Raw genomic sequence first — 18,376 nt, 5'->3', positions numbered from 1 at the left:
GTTTTAAGTTCTCTTCAGTTTCCTCAGTAACATTGTTCTTCTGTGTTACCTTCTATTCTTCCCTGATTATTTTAACAGTTTAAAGACTTTTCTAAATTATGTATCTTTGAAGTACTTCTGTAGTGTCTTTTGTATTTTTAGGAAACAAATTTTAAAAATTCAAAATTGCTATTTTCTCATGTTGGTAATTAAACATAGTAAAGTGCAAATTTTGCATCTTGATAGATTAAATCAAAGTTGAGGGGAGCCTGAAGACAGAAAATGACGAAGTGGAGCTATGACCTGGCAAGTCATTGCAGACTTAGGTTTTGGAAATATAGACTGAAAGCCTAAAATCTTTAACATCACGTTCATGCTTTTTCATCAAATTTCAAATTGTTAAACTATCCCTTTCTAATTTAAAAAGAAAAGTAGAGAATAAAAAGAAGACCCCAGTCATAAAATGAGTTTTAGACCCACATATCATGTTACCTTTGAGATGGAAAATATTTAATAAGTTTAAATTACTTAATGACTATGATCAGTCATAGTTTATTAAGAGACACTTAGATTTGGGTGGTTATACATAACCCAGTCTTTGAAATTGGTTGATGTGAAAGGAAAGGGTTGTTTCCTCCTATATTGTGTCTCTTAATGCCAGGGTCAAACAGTGGACATTGTGCTTGTTAACCAGTCTGAATCAGTATGGTAATGTTTTATTCCTAGCAAGAGTAATTTCAACATGTAAAATTTTTGAATTAGATTTCATTATCAGTTTTAAAAATATTCATCATCATGTAAGGATTGTTTAAATTATTCTACTTTTCGACAGCAATCCCCCAAATTGATGAGAATGACTAATCCACGTTCTTTGTTGAGACACAAATACCTAATGAGGTAAAAAAAGGCAGAAAAGTTTTCTTTCTTTGAGACAATAGTAAATGTCAAGGGCATGTAGTATTTGTTAATTCTGTAAAATACTCATGTAGTTATTATACCATTAAAATATAGTCATTAACTGTGAAATCTTTTGCATCCTTCATTAATCTCAGTCATGAGTTACTCTTTATGACATCTCTATATTTGAGATGTACAAATTTAATTTGTGGAAAGGAAAACTTATAAACAAAAAAAAGGTGACTTTTGTGTAGGCTGCGTTAAGCCTGACAGAGGTGAGCTTGAGGATCTGAGTTTCTAATTCCAAAGTTCTGCATCTGCAACTGTCATAGGGAATAGTTTTCTGGTTATTTTTAAAACTAGGCAGTGTAGGGGCAGTGAGTCATGAATCATTATAAAATGGTGATTATTTTAAGCATGTATTAAGTGTAAATATTTTACATATTGGAGTATTTTAAATTCACCAAGTCTAAAAATGCTGTGAGAGGAGAGGATGGTGAGAGTTAACTTACTTTATGTGATGATCTAAAATTTATTCAACCTCATTGTTTACCATGGATCTTTTTTGACTTTATTTTACATTAAAAATTATATGTGCTCTTTTCTTGGTCTTCCTTTTGTAGATACTTTAACAGTTCATTTCCAGTTCATTAGGTTTTCAAAAAAGAGCTATTGTGTTTATTCATCTTCAGCTTATGTGTTTCTCTGGATTTCAGAACATTATCTTGAAAAACAAATATATATGCATGTATATATATGAAGAATGAGCTTGAACAAGCAGTAAAAATGAATTAAATAAAAAGCCTTTTTAAGGGTTGATGTTTTATAAAGTTTAAGGTGTTTGTATGTGCGCTTTTTTTACACTCACAGGGTTTGGGTACTAACTTTATCTGCTTTTTTTTTTTTTTTTAATTACTGTGTGTCAAGTAATTTACAAAACTTGCAGTATCGCAGCAATTGTGATTTCTGAATTCTAGAAATGTCCAAAGTAGGTTTGTATGCCTAAAAGATCAGCACATTTGAAATCATCAAATAGTGTTGTTTCATTAACCCATGATGTTATCCATTTTAGATGGTAATTTAGCTATGTGTTTTTTTCCAGAATTTACATTTGAAAACATGAAACTCTAACATTCATGATACCTTCCGTAACTAAAACTGTAAGATTTAGAGATTCTTTTAAATTTTAATTTATGGACTTAATATAATCAAATCCATGCAGATTGAAACATGGATGGATGAAAAGAATGGTAGGACATTCTTATTGAGTCAGGGTATCGTGGTATTCAAATCCTGGCTTTTATAGTTAATAATATGGCCTCTTTGGATCAGTAATTTAATCTCTTTTCCTCAGATATCCTAACTTACAGCAGAAGAGTCAAATTCTATGAATAAGTGAAAAAATAATTTTATGATATTTTACATAGGATACTTTTATCTCTGAGTGTTTTCCTTTGCTTTGACAAGTATTTTTTTAAAAACAGTGACAAATATTATAACAGTTTCAAACTGAACCTATACTCATTATATCCTTTATTATATGTTTTGCTTCTTTCTTGTCTCTTTTAAATTTACTGCTTTAATAGGTTTTCTCTTTGATCATTTGCTAGTGTTATATGACTCTAGGATCCTTGATCCTTAATTGCTTGGCCATGAACAGTTCCAGTTGGTCATAAATTTATGGGCTTAGCTTTCTTTTTTAAACAGAGATTACCATTGGGGGAATATTAAAGCCAGCCAACTTTCAGCAATTTTCTCTTTTTTTTTTCCCCCAGGACAGATTTTAAATGTTTGTAGTTAAATTGTTTGACTCTTTTGAGTCTTTGCTGATCTGGTTAATGGAAATATACATTTGCCATGTTATAGTGTTTTAGAAACTATTTTCACATGTAATGTAAAATTAATCACTTGAGGGTCTGTAATAAAACACATTTATATTACCACTAATCATTTTTATTTAGTAATTATATTTGTGTTATTTTTTAATCCTGCTCTTATAGCTTTTTGACTTTTTGATCAGTCATTTTTAATCAGTAGTTCAAATTCATTTATTTGTTTGTAGCTGGAGATTGATTTTGGAGTCATCATAATGTCATTGGAATAGTATTTTAAACTATGAAAGTGAATAAAATATTCCTGGGGAAAGCATATAGAATAAGAGGGAAAATACCAAAGATGAAATGCTTTAAGGATAGCCAGAGATAGAGGAAAGCACATCTCTGTGTGTGGAATATGAAACTGTGCTATGGTGATAATGAGTTTGCTCAAAGATGACTTCATTTGGTGTTTCAAGTTCTTAAAGGGGCAAAGAGAAAATTGCACATGAAAGTGTAAGCTAAAGTGAAATTAAAGTCTACAGAAAAATAATAATACTAGAGGAGGTAATTTCTGATTCTTCGTTGTCCATAGAAGACATAAAGCCATTCAGGTGTCAGCAGTGGGAGGTTGAGAGAAGAGACAGTCAAATTGGATCAACTTAATGAACCTAGAATTGTCTGTATTGAATTCTTCTAGCCTTAAATTTGCCCACATGATGTGGGAGTGCCTTTATGGTCAGTTATACAGAATATTCTGTTGCCTCCTGCATTTTTGATAGTGTTTAGTTTCAAGTGTCTAGTCTCTGTGTTACAGAGGCAGCTTCTCTCTCTTTGTCCTGGCCCAGTAGAGGGAGACTGTCATGTAAGGGGAGCACCAGCAGGCAGGGGACATGGGGGTAGTTCGGTTACTAACCCTGTGGCTTTAGATTAGACCTTTGTCATCACTGTTCCACAAGAGTCTTCATCTTCTCAGCATGGACAGTAAGAATGCTTGCCTGCCTGATGTTTTAAGTGTGTAGTGGGTTTATCCTAAAAAGTAAGATCTTTGTGAACCACAGTTATAAAATTTAAATTGTATACAGTTGACCCTTGAACAACACAAGGGTTAGTTGAAAATTGGTGTATAACTTTACAGTCGGCTTTCCATATCCATGGTTCCTCCATCTCCAAAGTTCTGCATCCATGGTTTCAACCAATCACGATCATGTAGTGCTGTATTATTTACTGGAAAAAACCCACATGTAAGTGGACCTGCCCAATTCAAACCCCATGTTTTTCACAGGTCAACTGTACATACAGAATTTTTTGTTATTGCCCTGTGTTTCAGTAGTAAATTATGTGGTTCTACTTTTATCTTTATAAAATTGGGATTAGAATTATCTCCTGAAGACATATTAATAATGAACTCTTTAAGCAGAGGAAAGATAATTTTAGAAAGTACGAAGGAATGAGATCCAGAACATTTGTGAGTTATTTCCTAAATCCTGATTTTCTAAGTCACTGGTTCTCAAAATGTGATACCTGCCCCTCAGCATCACTTGGGAACTTGTCAGTAATGCAGACTGTGGGGCCCCATCCTAGACCTACTGAGTCAGAAATTCTAGAGGGTGGGGTCCAGCAATGTGTTTCAGTAGCCTTCCAGATGATTCTAATGTCTATGAAAGTTTGAGAATCACTGCTCTGGCTGATTAAATTTTCCTACTTAGAATGCAGTTTTAATTCCACTCTTGTTTATGTGGAAAGCTAAATGCAACTCATTCCCCACTGAAAAGGTAAATTAATTGCTCTAGTTGGTTTCATTAATTCAGAGACCTAACATATCGTTACAGTAGAATTGCATGTAACTAAATGTAAAACTGGAAAAATGTTGAGTAACATCTTTGGAAGTTAGTTTCCACTTAATCAAGAGTGAGAATAGATCTAACTTCTAAGGATTTTTGCAGCTTTAGAATGATGTGTTTCTTTAGATTTGCTAAAAAGACAGTAACCGCCAGTTATGCAACTTACGTTCATTCATAAAGGTATAAACTAACATGTGCCTTTTTAAAACCTGAATTTACTTTTATTCTGCCTTGGTGACTAGAAACTTCTAGGCAGAAAAAAATCTGTGAATATCATCAGAAAGCACTGAACTGTGTACACCTGATCTTTGTCTCCTGAAAACTTAGACTATAACATAGTTTTTAAAAAAGATTTTCAGTTTCTTCCTTCTTTCCCTCAAAAGGACAATGCTTCATTTACCAAACAAACAAACAAACAAACTTGATATTACTGAAGTGAAATATCTATCTATTACCTCAAAGGATCTAGAAGGAACTCTTTTTAGGTACACTTATATATGATTGGAAATTATTTGTAAATACTCATCCATACTAGACTGGGGATTTTTCCTTATATTTAAGAAATACTACTTTCTAATTTAGAGATGTGGTTGTTTGAATTTCATAATAGACGATAGCTGTGCTCTCTTTTATGCTTATATGAATGTGGGAATGGAATTTAACTTTTCCTCCCAGAAGTAATAAAGGGGGATGATAAACATTATTGTAAAATAAATTGAATTTATATCAACAATTAGAGATTAAAAAGGCTTATGCTTTTTCCTGGCAAAACATGTACCATGTCATCTTTCAGTTTAAATGCCAACTACAGTAACAAAATACAAAGTATAGTTTACCACATGCCAATATTTGTTCCCCGTGAATTTCTCTCTTGAAAAATTCAGAGCATGTTTTTTGAAGAGGAAATATTTGGCTTGTAGGGAGAAATGGGAAATCTGAGCTTAGATGTATAAGGAAGGAAAGTGCCATATTAGGAAACATGGATATGATTAAATGCATGTGGGAATAACACTTGAATATGGGAAAAAGACTTGAATCAGTTGGTACTAATTATATGGATAATATTACAATCTGATAATGCTGTGATATATTTACACTCTAAATTCCATTATCAATTAAATCCTTGTTTAATTGCATCATTGATCTCTCAAAGAGCAAATAGTTGAAATATTTTGATGGTTTATTATCTTAATATTCTGCTGAATGCTGAAAGTCAGAGCCTTACACTTTGGAAGGTGTGCCGTTCCTGCACATATGGGGAGGATTTTAACAAATGTCTCTTCAGTACGGCCAGTGTTTCCCGAGTAGCAGAACTGGCTTATGACTTATTTTCAGATATTATATTTTGTTTCTATGAACTGCCATGTATTTAATTCCAGGGGTGTAATGATTAAAGTGTCTTCTGCATCTGATGATGCATATAATTTTTATAACAGTTTACTAGTTTGAAGTACCTTCAAATTTATGTTGCACAGTCACCATAGCAGTCCTGTTAGACACTCATTAATGCTCCCTGTTTAGAGATGAGAAAACACTCAATTATCCCTAGTTTGCAACTTTTAGTGTAAGCTTCCATAATGGCTTGAGGGTGGGTGAACTCAGCATATAGCCCATTTTCTCCATCCTTGACTGTCAGTTATAGATTCAGGCATTAACCCAGGTACTCTACATGTTATTTTAGCTCTCACAAGAATTTGTCTCCAGAGGTATCACTGACCTAATTTAAAGATGAGGAAACTAATGGTCAAAGGTGGTTAGCATGGGAGAGAAGTCTGGTAGGTGGTTAATAATAGCTCATGCACTTAGGATTAGGCTACCTGGGTTCTTATCTAGGCTGTACCACTTAAAGCTAGAACCTTGGGAAAGTTTCCTAACCTCCTTAAGTCTCAGTTTCCTAATCTACTGAAAGGACAGTAAGGCCAGTCCCATAGAACTCTTATGAAGATTAAATAAATAAGACGTAATACATGGAGACTGCCTGGCATACAGTGTGGGCTCTAAGTATCACATATTATTATGAAGGAAATTATTTAAGGCCACTCAGATGGTAGGAAGGCATATCCCCACATCATCTTCTTACTCTTCTATTGCTTTCTGATCAGGGCAAGAAATGTACATGTGAAAGTGAGTAGTATTAATTAATACATCTTCCAGTAACTTTAAGAAGGGAGAGGTGGTAGGTATGAGATCAAGAAATAGAGGACAAACTTCATGGAAAGGCAAAAATTACATAGTTTGGGTCAGGTGGCTAGGACATAAAATAAGTTTTCTAAAAAGTCATATTAGTATTTTTTAGATGAGGATGGGAAGGGAGTGCACCCTTCCTCGACTCATCTTTGCACAATATTTACTTAAATTCTTAACTGATTAATTATTAACCTTAAACAAGAGAGCAACAGAAATACTTGTTTGCCTGTTTTTGGAAGAACCCTCCAGTGATGCTTCCCCCAAATGCACTTAACACTTTTCCTACTTAAGCAGTAGTTATACATACGTATTAAATATTGTCCTTCTAACATTTAGAATTGTAAGCATTGTTGTTTAGAAAGAACTCATTCTTTTTCAAGTTCCTCTAATACTTTAATTAAATTCCATCCTGGTACTTGATATTTTTGACATTCTTTACTAATATTTTTGACATTCTTTTCTAGTTCTTCATTTCCATAGCTTATAGGCCCTACTTAAAGGCAGAGTCTGTCTAATGTCTAATTAAATTGGCTAATATCCCCAATACAAGACCAGAAACAAATTGTAAGTTACTGAGATGAATGGCCTCTTTCATTTCTTATTCAGCTTCTCAGTGGTCCAGTAACTCTAGTGGAAACTGACATCATTCCACTGATTAAAAAGTTAATTTTAAAAGATTCCTAATAAGAAAATTTAGACATTGTAAATTTGACACAATTAATATCTATCCATTTTTAGGACGACTTTGCTTCTTTCATAATGTCAGGGTTTGGGTTTTGTTGTTTTCTTTCTAACAGCAAATCTTACTGATATTTGGTATAACTCTTAAATTGTGCCTCGTACTGGAGCTTTTGGAAAAGTAGGAGAGTGGTTAACGCTTACACTGTGAGGTTTTAATGTGTTCAAGCAACTGTGGCCACTGGAAAGCAAGGAACAACAAAGCTTACAGGATAGAAAGGGAGGAAAGCCCTCTCTGTCCTTTACCTTTCAACGAGAAAAGATTAAGCCTTTCCTTTGGTCTTGGTTAACTGTTAGATCAGTTAATTTACCTCAAACAATATTTTGGCCTAAGGAAATCTGTTCTGTGGCCTTTTGGAATTGTTATATTCAGAGGCCAGGTTTTTGGCTTCTTGTTTCAAAGAGATATGCTTCAAGTTCTGCAAAGGCAAGGACTTGGCATAAGAGTCCAGTGTGACACATGCACTGATGGTTTACCAGAAAATATGCTTCACACATGAAAATGTTTTATATGTGATGCTTTGCTCAAACTGAGAGAAAAATCTGGTTATTAATATATCTCCAGCTTATCACTGAGCCAGATTATCCTTAGCGCTTAAAAATCTAATGAAATAAGAAATCTTAAAAGGAACGTCACAGTTGGTTTGGCTTAATGGTTTCTCTTATTTTAAGTATCACAGGTTAAAAAAAGATCAGAAAAATAGAAAGGTGGTGTAATAGTGTCTAAAAGTTTAAACTTTATAACAGGGCAATCTATGAGCTTTGGGAAATACTGCTAATAATTAAAGCTACCAACTAATATTGAGCTGCTCTATGTCAGGAACTTCACATATATTCTAATTATTCTTCACAACGGCCCTGCAGGGTGTTTTTGTTTGTTTGTTTGCTTTTTCAATTACTACTTTACATATTAGGAGACAGGCTCAGAAAGCTCACACATTTAGGAAAAGGCAGAGCTGAGATTTGAACTCAGCTCTGTCAGGTACCAATGTCCATCCACGTGTTTTAACTGAGAAAACATTTGAGAGTGCTTGGAAAAATGCTAAATAAGTAAATGGTAGCAATTATTATTTCTGTTCAGCTGTGCTGCCTCCCAGACTATAAATGCATGCACACACACACAATGCGGAGAGAGATGGGAAGGTGGGGAGATGCAGCATTACAGCGTGCTACCCTCTATAGTAAGCATCCCACCATCCTGTCAGACTCCCATTCACATATGCAATCCATAAGCAACTAGAAGATGATAATGAAAGAGAAGCCACATTACAAGGTGTAATACCTAGGAATAGACATAAAAATACTTTTTTGTGGAGAACTTCAAAACATTCTAGTGGGACAAAAAATACAGACTTGAACAAATGGGAAAACATACATGTTCTCAGATTAATTCAACATCATAAAGACATTAATTCTCCATGAATTGATCTATAAATTTAATGTGAACTTAATAATACTACTAACAGTTTTTTTACCTTAAAACTAGACAAGAGGATCCTAACCTCAGTGGACATATATTTCTTAATAAGGCATTTGGTTGATTCTTCTCACCACCCAGTAGTTCACAGCTGTTAAGATAAATATGTAGAGACATATTAAAAATATTTTTATAGATTAGGTTGTGAGGAACCTTATTCTCCTAAATAGATAAGAACTGGAGGAGTGTTTATAGCAACGTCATGGCAATTCTTTGAAACTCCTCAAGTAATATGCCAAAAATCATATAGTGAACTCATCAAAAGTTATCTTTAAGAACCTGTCAGGGACTTCCCTGGTGGCACAGTGGTTAAGAATCTGCCTGCCAACGCAGGGGACATGGGTTCCATCTCTGGTCCGGGAAGATCCCATATGCCGCGGAGCAACTAAGCCTGTGCGCCACAACTACTGAGCCTGCGAGCCACAACTGCTGAAGCCCGCGCTTAGATCCTGTGCTCAGCAACAAGAGAAACCACCACAATGAGGAGCCCGCACACCAACGAAGAGTAGCCCCCCTCGCTGCAACTAGAGAAAGCCCGCACAGCAATGAAGACCCAATGCAGCCAAAAAAAACAAACAAACAAAAAAAAAAAACCAATCTGTCAGCTGACTGGAAACCACCCATTGGCAAAGGATTGTTCACTTAGTTACTGTAGTACCAGTAGATACCAATTTTTCAAATTATCTCTGTGTTTGGTGTACAGAGGTTTTTATTATAGCTCTTTGAAACTGCTTATTTTAAAAACCACGTATACTATATCATTGTTTTTCCCTTTTTTTCATAGTTGCATTAAAGTCCACCCCAGCTGACAGAAATGGAGGCCAGGACAACTGTAGAACAAAATTCAGAGAAGGCCTGAACTTGCAGGAAGGAGAATTCTTACTGCAGGTAAATTGTAGTAAATATAGTTCGTTTTCATTAGGACAATTATAAATGGAGAATTAATTAACAGCCTTTTAATTATCCCCAGTTTATTTAGGACTCACCCAGCGTTTCATACCACTTTCATCTGAAGTACAATAGTGGTATAATGTTAGTATTGTACATGAAAAAATGGAATTTTATGAAGTATATTTATTAGAAGTCTAGTTATCACTTTCTGTGTTGCATTTCTTTAAATAGCAAGAACTCCTAGATTATTTTAAAGGTTCTCATTTAAGACATTGGATTTACGTATATGTTTTGAGGAATATAGCTCCATTAAAATAATTTTATTTGTTAAATAGTTTGAAATTGTTCTTAACCTGAAGTTTATTTTTTTCAATGTGTTCTTATAACTATATTTTCTTTTAGCATCTATGTGTGACTTATCAACTTGCTACAGATGTGCTAGAACTTGGAGAGTTTCTAGTAGATTTGTCTATAAAAGTATTTTAAATCTTTTCCAATTTTTCTTTCTTTTGGATCTGATACAATGCTCGATTCTCAGTTAAAATTCTCAGGTATTTATCTTATTAAAGAAAGACAGAATGAAGATGTGTGCTATAAAGAATATATATATATGTATAACTGCATCACTTTGCTGTACACCTGAAACTAACTCAACACTGTAAATTAACTATACTTCAATTTAAAAAATGGTAAAAAAAAAAAGAAACTTGTTAAATAAAATAAAACAAAACAGAAAAGATGTGTGCTATAATCTGCGCTATTACTATTACATAATAATTTTCAATTCTTCCCAGTGAACTGAGTGGAGAACTTAATTTGCCATTGTGACAAAAAGTAGCCGTAAGTTTCAGTAACTCCATTCATTCAGTAAATGCTTAAGTGTAACCTAACAATTTATAAGATTTTATTATAATTTTGTAATTGTGTTCAAATCCCTGATACCGAAAATTAACTTTTGCTTCCATTATGTTAGAAAAAATTAAATATATTCAACCATGAGTCGTCCTCCTCCTGCCTCTAGCTGAGGATTTTTATGTATATTAGCTGAAACATAAAGACCCCATATTCAGGTCACACGAAGCATTCTAATAATTGCTGCTTAATGTGATTAAGCACACATCTTAGTTTATGTAGTTAAGTAATAAGGAAGTTCTTTATCTCAAGTGAAAATAGACAAATGTGGCATGCTTAACACTTGTTAAACTGCTTTAAATTATGGGCCAGTGATTATTTTTTTAACATCTTTATTGGAGTATAATTGCTTTACAATGGTGTGTTAGTTTCCACTGTATAACAAAGTGAGTCAGCTATATGTATACATATATCCCCATATCCCCTCCTCCATGTGTCTCCCTCCCACCCTCCCTATTCCACCCCTCTAGATGGTCACAAAGCACTGAGCTGAGCTCCCTGTGCTATGCAGCTGCTTCCCACTAGCTATCTATCTTACATTTGGTAGTGTATATACGTCCATGCCACTCTCACTTCATCCCAGGTTACCCTTCCCCCTCCCCGTGTCCTCAAGTCCATTCTCTACATCTGTGTCTTTATTCCAGTCCTGCCCCTGCGTTCTTCAGAACCATTTTTTTTCTTTTAAAATTTCATATATGTGTTGGCATACGATACTTGTTTTTCTCTTTCTAACTTACTTCATTCTGTATGACAGTCTCTAGGTCCATCCATCTCACTGGAAATAACTGAATTTCGTTTCTTTTTATGGCTGAGTAATATTCCATGGTATATATATGCCACATGTTCTTTATCCATTCATCTGTTGATGGACACTTCGGTTGCTTCCATGTCCTGGCTATTGAAAATAGACCTGCAATGAACATTGTGGTACATGACTCTTTTTGAATTATGGTTTTCTCAGGGTATATGCCCAGGAGTGGGATTGCTGGGTCATATAGTATTTCTATTTTTTCTTTTCTAAGGAACCTCCATACTGTTCTCCATAGTGGCTGTATCAATTTACATTCCCACCAACAGTGCAAGAGGGTTCCCTTTTCTCCACACCCTCTACAGCATTTATTGTTTGTAGGCTTTTTGATGATGGCCATTCTGACTGGTGTGAGGTGATACCTCATTGTAGTTTTGATATGCATTTCTCTAATGATTAGTGATGTTGAGCATCCTTTCATGTGTTTGTTGGCATTCTGTATATATTCTTTGGAGAAATGTCTGTTTAGGTCTTCTGCCCAATTTTGGATTGGGTTGTTTGGGTTTTTTTGATATTGAGCTGCATGAGCTGCTTGTAAATTTTGGAGATTAATCCTTTGTCAGTTGCTTCGTTTGCAAGTATTTTCTCCCATTCTGAGGGGTGTCTTTTTGTCTTGTTTATGGTTTCCTTTGCTGTGCAAAAGCTTTAAGTTTCATTAGGTCCCATTTGTTTTTTTTGTTTGTTTGTTTTGTTTTTTGCGGTATGCGGGCCTCTCACTGTTGCGGCCTCCCCCGTTGCGGAGCACAGGCTCCGGACGCGCAGGCTCCGGACGCGCAGGCTCAGCGGCCATGGCTCACGGGCCCAGCCGCTCCGCGGCATATGGGATCCCCCCAGACCGGGGCACGAACCCGTATCCCCTGCATCGGCAGGCGGACTCTCAACCACTTGCGCCACCAGGGAGGCCCCCATTTGTTTATTTTTGTTTTTTATTTCCAATTCTCTAGCAGGTGGGTCAAAAAGGATCTTGCTGTGATTTATGTCATAGAGTGTTCTGCCTATGTTTTCTTCTAAGAGTTTTATAGTGTCTGGCCTTACAGTTAGGCCTTTAATCCATTTTGAGTTTATTTTTGTGCATGGTGTTAGGGAGTGTTCTAATTTCATTCTTTTACATGTAGATGTCCAGTTTTCCCAGCACCACTTATTAAAGAGGCTGTCTTTTCTCTATTGTATATTCTTGCCTCCTTTATCGAAAATAAGGTGACCATATGTGCGTGGGTTTATTTCTGGGCTTTCTATCCTGTTCCATTGATCTATATTTCTGTTTTTGTGCCAGTACCATACTCTCTTGATGACTGTAGCTTTGTAATATAGTCTGAAATCTGGGCTTCTGATTCCTCCAGCTCCATTTTTCTTTCTCAAGATAGCTTTGGCTATTTGGGGTCTTTTGTGTTTCCATACAAATTGTGAAATTTTTTGTTCTAGTTCTGTGAAAAATGCCAGTGGTAGTTTGATAGGGATTGCATTGAATCTGTAGATTGCTTTGGGTAGTATAGTCATTTTCACAGTGTTGATTCTTCCAATCCAAGCACATGGTATATATCTCCATCTGTTTGTATCATTTTTAATTTCTTTCAACAGTATCTTATAGTTTTCTGCATGCAGGTCTTTTGTCTCCTTAGGTAGGTTTATTCCTAGGTATTTTATTCTTTTTGTTGCAGTGGTAAATGGGAGTGTTTCCTTAATTTCTCTTTCAGATTTTTCAGCATTAGTGTATAGGAATGCAAGAGATTTCTGTGCATTAATTTTGTATCCTGCTATTTTACCAAATTCATTGATTAGCTCTAGTAGTTTTCTGGTAGTATCTTTAGGATTCTCTGTGTATAGTATCATGTCATCTGCAAACAGTGACAGTTTTACTTCTTCTTTTCCGATTGGGATTCCTTTTATTTCTTTTTCTTGTCTGGTTGCTGTGGCTAAAACTTCCAAAACTATGTTGAATAATAGTGGTGAGAGTGGGCAACCTTGTCTTGTTCCTGATCTTAGTGGAAATGGCTTCGGCTTTTCAGCATTGAGAACGATGTTGGCTGTGGTTTTGTCATATATGGCCTTTATTATATTGAGGTAAATTCCTTCTATGCCTACTTTCTGGAGAGTTTTTATCATAAATGGGTGTTGAATTTTGTCAAACTTTTTTTGCATCTATTGAGATGATCATATGGTTTTTATCCTTCAGTTTGTTAATATGGTTTATCACATTCATTGATTTGCATATACGGAAGAATCCTTGCATTCCTGGGATAAATCCCACTTGATCATAGTGTATGACCCTTTTAATGTGCTGTTGGATTCTGTTTGCTAGTATTTTGTTGAGGATTTTCGCATCTATGTTCATCAGTGATATCTGGGCCCATGATTTTTATTTTTCCCCTAGAATGTTTAGATAAATTTTAAACATATCCTATGTCAAGGACCCAGAATAAAAATATACCGTTGCAAAACTAGTGTTAACTTTTTAATTTTCTGAAGAGTGGAAATATTTAGGTATTTAAAATAAATGGTCTTGTCATTAATTCTGTTGGATGCCATTTGTATAGTATGTGATGCTTCCTCTATAGTAGGAAGCATCACACACTATACAGTTTGCTTAGGGCCATAACCTCTTATCTCTTATGAAGCAGCTGAGCACATTGTAGACATGTGAAAATGGCATATTTCATTATACACAGTTGCCATAATGGCATCTTACTTTATATTTCCAACGTGCGGTTATCACCTAGTTACCACTTAAATGCAGAGGATGTTTCCAGAGGTACAGTATACCATTTGGCTTGAAACTTTTGAAATGAAATCTTTTCCTTTGGTTTTAACAAAGGAGGCACATGAAGAAAATGTTACAAGATGTTTAATGAAAGGTTAAAATATTTATTTTCTTGATTAGCTTAAATTTGTTACTGTTTTATGAAGAATAAAAATAAAACAATAAAATAACTTTTTGTATCGTTTCATTATCTGTTATTTGCTTTAGTTGTTTATTTTCATATATTTAAATATGTTCTATCCATTGCTACTTAATACTGTGCTTATTAAAATCTGTAGCTTCATTTTTGAGATAATAGCAGTTGAAATTATAAATAACAGTACTAATTGCAGTTTATTTCTCTTATTAAATAGTAAGTGAAGCTCAACATGATTTTCAGATAGAGAGATAATTGTGACTTAGAGCAAAGAATAATAATCTCTTTTATTAATATGTAATTACCAAATTAATTCCTTCTTTTAATTTACTAAGATAATAATTCAGTACAAGTAATAACCTTGCTCCACATGGTATTTAAGATCATTTAATATCCATATAATTGGTATGTATATATTCTTTTAAGATTGGTATGTATATATTCTTTTAAGAGTCTTTTTGTTTTATATCTGACAACTAACATTTGTCTAAGAGTGTTTACCTGTCATACCCTAAATTATCTTTGTGTCACCTGGCATGCACTAATGAGCTTATTGTACAGTACTAAATTCATTCCACTGTTCGAAAAACATGATATTCTACAAAATAATATGCATATGATCAATGGATACTATTTTCTAGAAGGAAGACATCTGCAAGATAAAAAAATGCGGTAATGGATATATACTATTACTGCCAGCTAAAACTTAAGAATACTCAATTTTGGGGGTGTAAATCATTAAACATTTAAGTTCTTGGTGGGTGCCATCGCCATTTTTCATCCTGGGGAAATTGCCAGGTTTTATAAGGCATAATATCTGAAGTCAAGGATCTTAGATCCCAGTTGTGATTACATGAGTTATAGGCATGCAACAGTTGGTGATCAGTAACACATAAAAGCAGTAGATCATGATATAACGTTAAGTGTGCAGGCTTTAGAGCTAGACAAAGTTTACCTTCTGGCTCAGCTTCTTCCTAGCTGTATGGCCGTGGGCAAGTTACTGTGCAGCTCTTTACCTCAGTTTTCTCGATTTAAAAACTGGAATATGACACCTACTTCAGTGGATTGCTGAGGGAGTTAAAGTACTTGAATACATTAAATAAAAAGCATTTAGAAAGTGGCTGTTAAATAGTAGGTGCTGTTTGTTGTCTGCATAATTAAGTTCTCAGAAGTATAATATAGACCAGGGATCTTGAAGGTGAAAGGACTTTGAGGGAAAAGCAAGACAGTCACCTTATTTCTTTTACCTCATCTAACAGTGAGGGTATCTACAAGACTATGTGGGCATCATAAGCACAGGCGCAGTAGCTTCTTCAGTTTTGAATCTCAGTACTTAGCATGCATCCTCTTTGGTATGCAATATTTCATTAAGTGTTGAATGAACTACTTGCTGTCGTTTATATATCTCTCTATAGTTCACAAAGCATGATCATGTAAATCTTTATCTGCTCATTTCCACAACCTCATATTATAGTAATGGTGCCTTACATGAATTGAGTGCCAGCTCTGTACCAGGCACTGTATAGTGCCTGTTTTTCAAACAATGACACTAAAGCTTGAAGGGGTAAATAACTTAATAAAACCACACAGTTAGTAAGAAACAGAAGAATCCAGTCCAAATTCTGACTCCAAACTATGTGGTTCTTAAACTAGACCATTCCACATCTCATTTTACATGAAGAAGAGTGTCTCAGGAGGGTTTAACAATGATCACATAGCATAGAGTAAAACAAGTATGGAATTAAACTCAAGCAGGAAATAATGAGGGCTTTAGAATTAAAATATGTGATCACAATTAATGTTTAATTTGATCTAAATACTTTTATTACCTTAGGGTATAGAGATATTAACATTGGACTTGAACCACCACTAAAAGAATAGGAAAAGAGAGGATAACTTCTAAACTAAAAGAAAGAAGTAGTAATAAAAAATAATTGGCCCAAAGCAGGCAATATGGAAAGAAAAAGCAGCATAGTATAAGTGGAACTGATAAAAATAACACCTATAAAATGATAGCTTTAGACCTAAATATATTAGTAATTATATTAAATTTAAATGGACTATATTTGCTGTGTACTTGTCTTACATGTATTTGTTCTACATGTGTATTTTATGTAGAGTCCATTTGTGTATTCCTTTTCTAATAAAAAGTTTTTAAAAGTTTTATAATACTTTGAGAGCATCCACATTTCAAACTGTGTCAGTGCTTAAACTATCTTTGCACAGAGCTTTTCTTCTATCAAATTTTTTTATGGTTCTAATAAACATATTTACACACTATCTTCCTTTAAAAGCAGTGTGACAGATTACAGTAAATGATGTGTATACAATTATATTTAAAAAACATGTACAGGGCTTCCCTGGTGGCGCGGTGGTTGAGAGTCCGCCTGCCGATGCAGGGGACTAGGGTTCGTGCCCCGATCCCGGAAGATCCCACATGCCGCGGAGCGGCTGGGCCCGCGAGCCATGGCCGCGGAGCCTGTGTGTCCGGAGCCTGTGCTCCGCAACGGGAGAGGCCACAGCAGTGAGAGGCCCGCGTACAGCAAAAAAAACAAAACAAAACAAAACAAAACAAAAAAAAACATGTACAGTATATTTAAAACAAAATCTAAAGCATGAGGAAGAAGAAGAAAGAAATATTAAAGTTATTGTGATTGAGTATTAAATTACTTCTAAGCTTTTCTTTGGCAGAATCAAAAGGTGTGAATAGATTCTTCTCCCTACTGGGGTGTGTGGTGTTTCTGCATTTGTGGAGTGTAATAATATTAACCATTTTAAAGATTTTTTTGTCAATAAAAGTAACAGCCTTAACTGAAGTCAGTATTTATGGATGATAATATTTTTATTTAGTCACATTACTAATTTTGTAACTTTTTTCCTTGTAGGCACTGAATGGCTTTGTATTGGTTGTCACTACAGATGCTTTGGTCTTTTATGCTTCTTCTACTATACAAGATTACCTGGGGTTTCAGCAGGTAAATATATTTTTCTTAGGTCATTAAAAAATTTTTTTTTGAAAATTAATTTTCTACTTTTAATTTATCTTATACTTAGGGACACAAGCAATAATTTGTATATATAAAATATAATTAAAATACAGATGCTATAGAATAAAAAAGTATGTTTGCAGCTAATATATTTTTATACTTTAAAAAATCTACTGCATTATAATTTCCTTAAGGGTATATGTGAGTCATGGATTTTGTGTTTCTTCTTTCACTTATAAAGAACTCTTATGTACACAAAACTTTAGGGTAAGGGGCAGATAGGGTTTGGACAGGGGCAGACAGAATATTTACCATCAAATTAGTTATGGATACTGGAAGGTATATGACAACTATGAAATGAATGAGGTGATATGTAAAGGTATGAGCAAAATACTATGGCTTCTCCCTTTAATTCCGACTTGTATGGATTATGGAAGTTTTCCTGAAGGAAATGGTATTTAAGCTAACCTAAAGAAAGTGTAGGATCCGATGGGTGGACAATTGTGGAGGGAACACAGAGAAGAAAAGCTAGATGTACTGTAGACAGTAGGTTGGAAGGCCTTGAAGGAGGTGAGCGTGTTTGGTTTAATGTTACTGAGTGTATAGTGAATAAATGGAGTAATAAGGTGTTCGGCATATTTGAGGGGCAAGAACATCCAATATGACTTGAGAAGTTTGTAAGTACACTTGAATCCTAACAACTCTTATGTATCAGTAGTTCTTACATTCTAATGTGCATAAGAATCACCTGAAGAACTTCATGTCATAAAATTGATGGGCCTCATTCCCATATAATCTGATTCAGTACGTCAGAGTGGGGCCCATGTATTTCATTTCTAACAAGCTCCCAGGTGATGCCAAGACTGATGGTTGAATGGCACCGTCTGCACTGTTACATAGACTGAAGTTTAAATTATGTCATACACGCTATAGAAGCCACTAAATGTT

At 34.7% G+C, this 18,376-nt stretch overlaps 1 protein-coding gene across 1 annotated transcript in view; it reads left to right on the top strand.

The window, feature by feature from the left end:
- Positions 1 to 18,376, top strand: part of AHR (aryl hydrocarbon receptor) — a 46,964-nt gene that overhangs the window by 17,594 nt on the left and 10,994 nt on the right. Inside the window, exons 3-4 of the mRNA XM_060108262.1 lie at positions 9,721 to 9,824; positions 17,327 to 17,416. Of these exons, the coding sequence (XP_059964245.1) occupies positions 9,721 to 9,824; positions 17,327 to 17,416 (194 nt within the window). The remainder of the gene's footprint in view (positions 1 to 9,720; positions 9,825 to 17,326; positions 17,417 to 18,376) is intronic.

The sequence above is a fragment of the Mesoplodon densirostris genome, chromosome 9, assembly GCF_025265405.1.
Source record: "Mesoplodon densirostris isolate mMesDen1 chromosome 9, mMesDen1 primary haplotype, whole genome shotgun sequence".
Taxonomy (NCBI): Eukaryota; Metazoa; Chordata; class Mammalia; order Artiodactyla; family Ziphiidae; genus Mesoplodon; species Mesoplodon densirostris.
Note: the sequence above shows the minus strand (reverse complement) of the source record. Positions and strands in the feature narration are given on the sequence as shown.